Genomic DNA, 6,193 nt, shown 5'->3' on the forward strand with positions numbered 1-6,193 from the left:
CCCAGCCAATGGCAGCGATCGGACCACGGGCGGCCCCGCCCCCTGGGCGCGCTGGGCGGGGCCTGCAGGGCGCCATTTTTGAATTGGGCAAGACCTGCGCGTGCGCAGATGCTCCCGGTCCCGCTCCCGGTTCTGTTCCCGGTCCCGCTCCCGGTTCTGTTCCCGGTACCGCTCCCAGCGCTCCCCGCATCGCTCCCAGCGCTCCCCGCACCGCTCCCAGTGCTCCCCGCACTGCTCAGGCCCCAGCAGCCCCTGCCCCAGTACCGCCCCAGTGCTCCCAGAACACCTCCAGTGCTCCCGCACTCCCTGTCACCTTCACACCCCAAATACCCCCGGTATAAACGCACCGGATCCCTGGAAGTGTCCAGTGATCCATGGATCCAAATGTCCCCAGTTCTGAGAGCCCCCAGAGCCACTGTATCCCAGTGCTCCCAGCATCCCTCCAGTGCTCCCTCCCCCCCCAGAGGCCACGCGTGGATGAAACTGCCTTTATTGAGAAAAATGGTTTGCTACAAATACGTCATCGAGTTAATTCCTCTTCAAAAAACAGGACGGCTCGTTAAAAGTTCTAATTATGCAAAAAAGTGGTGGGTGATGCACTGGTGGGCACAGCCAGTGGGATATCCAGGGATCCCTGGCACAGAGGGGACCCCTGGCACAGCCTGGTGCGGCCCCTCACACCCAGGGCCTTAAAGTGCTTTACAAAAGCAGCTCTTGCTGCCCCTGCTCTGTCTCTGTGGGGCAAAAAGGAGAAGGAGGAGAGAGGGAAGGAGCCCGAGGTTAACAGTGCTGCAGCAGCTGAGGGTCCCAGCTGAGCACAGCACAGGGAAATGCTCCTGGGTCCCTCCTGGAAGATTCCAGTGCTCTCCATGCCACAGGAACATCCCCCAGGTGCCAGCACTGCTGGGCAGGTCAGAGAAGGCCCCATCCCTTTCCCTGCCCTGCCTGGGGAGCTCAGGGCTCCCTGCAGGGCTGCAGGTCCCAAAATCAGCCAGCACTACGAAAACCAGAACAAAGCCCAAGGCAGTATTGCTAGAGCAGAGCTGGAGGCAGGTTTTGGATAAAGCTCAGGAACTCCCCGAGCAGAGGGGGCCTCTCCCAGCCCTTCCCTGCAAATCCTGCAGGAAGGCTCTCGGGAATCACCCCGTGGCTGGTGCCATCTCCCTGCCAGCCTCTCCCAGCCCTCCAGAGCCAACCCCAGCAGCAGCAGGCAGGGCTCAGAGGCAGGAGAAGGGGGCACCAGGATGCTGTGGAGCACCTTGGATCAACAGTGAACCATTCCCAGGGAGGGATTCCCACAGGAGATGCAGTCCCTGATTTCTGGGGGGATCAGGCTGGGATCCTGCATGGACAGCCATTCCACAGGCAGCCAGCACCTGGATCCAACCCAAGCATCCTGCCTGCTCCCTCACAGGCAGAGGAACTCTGCTGAGGGAAGGGAAAGGCCCAGAAATATCCAGGGATGTGCCAGAAAGATCCCTGCACTTCCCCCTACCCCAGAGTCCGACCTGCTCCAGGATCCAGCTCCTGCCCCGTTCCCAATCCACGTGTTCATTTGCTTGGGTTATCTGTGTAAAAAATAAACTTTCTTGATAATGTTCCATAAAAATACTCTTGTCCTGGGTGGCAGATATTGCAGAGTGAAGGGGAGCAGCTTCTGAGCCCGCTCTAGAAAACGTGGAAAAGGCTTCACTGCTTTGTGTAGAAAAAGGCAAGGATTCGGTGTCCCAAGAGCCGGTACAAAACGAGGAAGGGGAGGTTTCCCTGGGCGCTGGATGCCGTCCTCCAGGCCTCCTCTGAACCACTCTTCAGTCTCATCCTGGGGTTCAGGTGAAGGAGGCAGCTCCAGCCTCCAGCACGGGGGTCAGGACAGCCTGACATCTCTAGAAAAATCCTTGGAGAGTTTAAAAAAAGAAGCTCCGTGCTGCCTTCCTCCTTTTTCAAAGGATGTGGCCGATTCCAGTCCCAAAGGAGGGTGTTTGGCATCCATCAGTTTCAGGTACCTATTCTGCTGCACCAGAGAGCAGGGACGAGTGTGCCAAAAAGCATCTAGCAATAAATAGATCTGGACACAGGGCAAAGCTCCCAACACGGATATTAAACACCAATCCAAGGAGTGATCCCAGCCCTGCTCCACTGCTCTCTGCTCACTCACTGGGACAACTGGAGAGGCTCCACCTTCTTCAACAAGGTGGGAATTGCAGTGGGAACAGAGGCAGCAGAGGGGCTCCAGAGGGTTCCTGGAGTGTCCAGAAGGAGCCAGGGCAGGGAGAGGGATCAGCCTCAGTTCTCAGAGAGGGACAGAGCCAGGGCTGCCTGCAACGCCGCCTCCTCGTCGATGTTGTAATCCTGAAAAGCAAACAGGGCAGCTCAGGAGAGCTGGCACAGCCAGGGCACGCTGTACCCACGGAGCCCTGCCTGCTCCTGTGCCATGGAGCCTGAATTCCCCTGGCACACGGATCCCAGGAGTGCCACCCGTGCTCTCTGGGTGTCCTCTGTGCCCACACCCCTGTCCTGCCCGGGATCCCACACCTGCCAGGAGGGATGGAACCTGCCCACACAAGCTGAGGCCAAAGGGTGAAGCCTTCCAGCGAGGCCAGGGGTTTTTGTAGAGCTCTGGGTTGGGATATTCCTCGGAAAATGCCTGGAGATTGTTTTCCCTGACATCTCTCCAATGAAAGCAGGATGGGAACAGAGCCTCCCCTGAGGCTAAGGCTGAGCCACCACCACTGCCCCCCACACAGGAGGGGTCAGGGACCCCCCACGTGCAGCAACCACACCCCCCCAAACCCTGGGGCAGGGCTGCTCCCAGCCCCTGCTCCAAAACCTCCAAGAAAAGGGGTTTTGTGTTACAATTCCTCAGGGGAAGAGTTCCATGGAAAAACCCGTTTTGTGGAGTGCAGGAACAATCCCCTCTCCTCCTGGTGTGTGAGGACACCCTGGTGGGTGTGGGGGTCTCATGGGTGGACACATGGTTTCACCTCCTGGCACAGGACATGGGGAGGGGGTCCCCCTTTTTTGGCTCAGGGTCAGACTCACCACGAAGGTGTCGTAGGAGAACTTGTGCCTGTGGAGCAGGTGCTGCAGGAAGTTGGCACTCTTGTAGCTGGGATCCCCCCAGGGCATGGCCGAGCACACCGGGCACACCTGTGGGGACAGGGACACGGGATGGTGGCACCTGCACGTGGCCTTGGACACTGCCAGGGATCCAGGGACAGCCACAGCTTCTCTGGGCACCCCGTGCCAGGGCTTCCCCTCCCTCACGGGGAAGGATTTCTCCCCCAAACCAACTCTATGGCAGTTTGGATCCATTCCCCCTTGTCCTGTCACGCCAGGCCCTTGTCAACAGCCTCTCCACCTTTCCTGAAGGTCCTGGAAGGCCACAATTAGGTCTCCCTGAAGCTTCTCTTTCCCAGGCTGAACAATCCCAATTTTCTCAGCCTCTCCTCATGCCAGAGCTGCTCCACCCCTCTGATCACCTTGGTGATCTCCATCAGCTCCAGGTCCTTCCTGTGCTGGAGATCCCAAGTTCCCCACCTTGGTCAACCCAGAGGGAACAGGGAGAGGAAATCCAGCACCACCTGGTTTGCAGGAACAGGGGGATGGAGCCTCTAACAAAGCAGAGACAGATCCCCATCTCCCAGAGGGGTTTAAACCAGCTGGAACACATCGTGGGATGCTGCAGGGTGTGGCTGGATCCCCAGAGCTGTCCCACACAGAGCACTCACCACTTTGTTGGGGTCATTCCTGTGGTTCTCCATGCAGTGCTTCACCAGCTCCTGCTGGTCCAGGTTCCTTGCCCCGCAGTACGGACACACGAACGTGGAGCGGTTGGGAATGTTGCTGCAGAGAGCAAGGATGAGCTCAGATCCGAGGGGAGGCTGCTCTGCCTCCTTCCAAACTAACACACACACAGAGCTCTGGGACAGCAGGAGCCAGCCCAGCCCCTTCCCAGCCCACCTCCCCGCCTGGGTGGATCCTCCATCCTACCCTGTGCTCCAAAACCAGAGCAGCAGCGGCAGGAGGGAACAGGCGCTGCTCTTCCTCCCGGGGACAGGCACTACACACACCTGGGTTTTGGGGCACGCAGGGAGGGCCACGTTTCAGGCATACCTGGGAATAGGCTGGGATGTGGGGACCACTGGAACAAACTTGGGGCAGTTGGCCATCTGCTCCTGCACCTTGGCGCAGGACGAGACGTGCGAGCGCATTTTGGCCAGGGTCACCTGCAGGAGGGGGACAAGAAACACTCCTGGAGCTGCAGGAGCACCTGCCAGGAACCAGGACAGCAGCTGGGCTGGGAGTGACCTCTGCTCCATCACCCACAGCACTGGGAATGCTGCACCCATGGAGGGGCTGGACAGCTGGCCTGCAAGCCAAGCTGAGTTAACAGAAGAAATAACAATGGATGATTTTCGAGTGTATCCATAGCAAGGAAGAAGACAAAACTGTCAGCATGGAAACAGATTAGAAAAGATACATGAAAAATTTTGTAATCTAGACTAGGTGCATAAGTAGATGTGTATATGTGCCTTATTAAATTTCTGTAAAACTTTTGCCAATTATATTGACGTTAATTGCTTTGCACCAATAAGTTATTGTGATGTAGTCAGTGACTCAAGATCACGCTTTGTTAAGAGTGTATAAGCTGGAGAACACACAGAATAAAAAACTTTTTTCTTCTTGGCCCCTGATCACGTGTGTGTCATGTCCAGCCTAACACTGACATGCACCCACCCACCCTTCCCTGCAGCACGGAGATTTGGGGCTGCAGGGACCCCCAGAGGTTCTGTCCCCATTCCCTGGGGGCAGAGCCTGACCCCCCCTGGTTGTCCCCTCTGTGCAGAGCCACAAGGTGCCCTGAGCATCCCTTTCTCCAGGCTGAGCCTCCCCCAGCTCTGCTTCCTTCTCTGGACACATTCCAGAGGCGGATGGGGACCATGGGGACCATGGGGACAAGCAGCTTCACAGCTTTACCTTCTTGCTGCAGCCTCTGCAGGGAGCCTTGTAGGACGAGAGCTGTTTCTCCACGCTGGAAGCCTTCTCCACCTTCTTGGGGTCGAAGGGCACGCGGCAGAGCGGGCACAGCGGGGAGGGCACCTGCAGGCAGGGCTGCAGGCATTCCCCACAGAACCTGGGGGCACAGGGGGGCCCTGAGCACCCCGGGCACAGCAGCACCCCAGCAGGGCAGCCAGCTGCCCGGGGCACCCCAAACCCAGCCGATGGGTTCTAGCTTTTTAGCAGTTTTCTCTTTTATATTTTCAGACTCTCTACTACATTGGTATTTAACTCTGAACTTCATGTAAAGTGTCAGCAGTTCTCCTCACAGCTCAGGCACACAGAGGAATCCTTTTCCAGCCCCAGAACCAAGGACACCACTGCAGCTTCAGGCCCAAAAAGTGCAAACAACAAAAAGGCCCAAAAAGTACAAACAGCAGGGAATGGAGGAGAGCAAACTGGGAGGATGGGACTGCATCACCTGGAGCTGTGACTGGACAATTAACCCCAACATGGAAATGGACCAAAACTTATAAAAGTGTGAAAATTCGTGATCTGCTGTCCATCTTGGGTCCATCCTGGGTGTAGCCCTGGCTGGGCTCTTGTACTGCCCAAAATGTATCCTTTCAAGGCTTTTAAATAAATCCCTATTTTATTCCTTTAACTCTGGTCTGGGCAGCCTCTCAGGGCACCACAGGGATCAGCATCCGAACTGGGAGAACTGGGCGCAGGTGAGTCCCCAGGGAGCTCCTGCAGGCTCAGACAATTCCCCTGCTCCAAGGCTGGATCAGAAAGGAGCCCAAGCCCGTGTTGGGAATCCAGGCCAGGCAGGAGCCTGGATCAGCTCATTCCAAGGTCCTTACAGCCCCAGGAGAAAAGGAATCCCGTCCCCAAAATCCCATTATCCCGGCACTCCGGGTCGCTCCTGCTCACCAGGAACAGGGAATGAACCCCCCCAAAGGCTCTGCCAGTGCCAGGGCAGCGGGGATGGGCAGGGGGGGTCGTGCAGGGGGCAGGAATCGCCCCCAGCCCCAAACAAGCAGGGGTGAGGCGGTGCTGGAGCCCCAGCAAAGCCCCAGGCCCCGGGAACGTCCCCCAAAATCAGCTGGAAAAGGGATCGGGGGGTCCCCGAAATGCTGGGGGGACACGGGGGGGCCTGGGGACAGCAGCCAGGCCTGGGAGCGGAGGGAGGGGA

At 57.8% G+C, this 6,193-nt stretch overlaps 1 protein-coding gene across 1 annotated transcript in view; it reads right to left on the reverse strand.

The window, feature by feature from the left end:
- Window positions 1-474: 474 nt before the first annotated feature.
- The window catches only part of RNF166 (ring finger protein 166), a 6,821-nt gene continuing 1,102 nt past the window's right edge, over window positions 475-6,193 (reverse strand). Inside the window, exons 2-6 of the mRNA XM_014308578.2 lie at window positions 4,978-5,229; window positions 4,114-4,226; window positions 3,729-3,843; window positions 3,040-3,147; window positions 475-2,349 (exon numbers count right to left, since the gene is read on the reverse strand). Of these exons, the coding sequence (XP_014164053.2) occupies window positions 2,284-2,349; window positions 3,040-3,147; window positions 3,729-3,843; window positions 4,114-4,226; window positions 4,978-5,229 (654 nt within the window). The 3' untranslated portion in view covers window positions 475-2,283. The remainder of the gene's footprint in view (window positions 2,350-3,039; window positions 3,148-3,728; window positions 3,844-4,113; window positions 4,227-4,977; window positions 5,230-6,193) is intronic.

This window comes from Geospiza fortis, unplaced genomic scaffold (genome assembly GCF_000277835.1).
Source record: "Geospiza fortis unplaced genomic scaffold, GeoFor_1.0 scaffold102, whole genome shotgun sequence".
NCBI lineage: Eukaryota > Metazoa > Chordata > Aves > Passeriformes > Thraupidae > Geospiza > Geospiza fortis.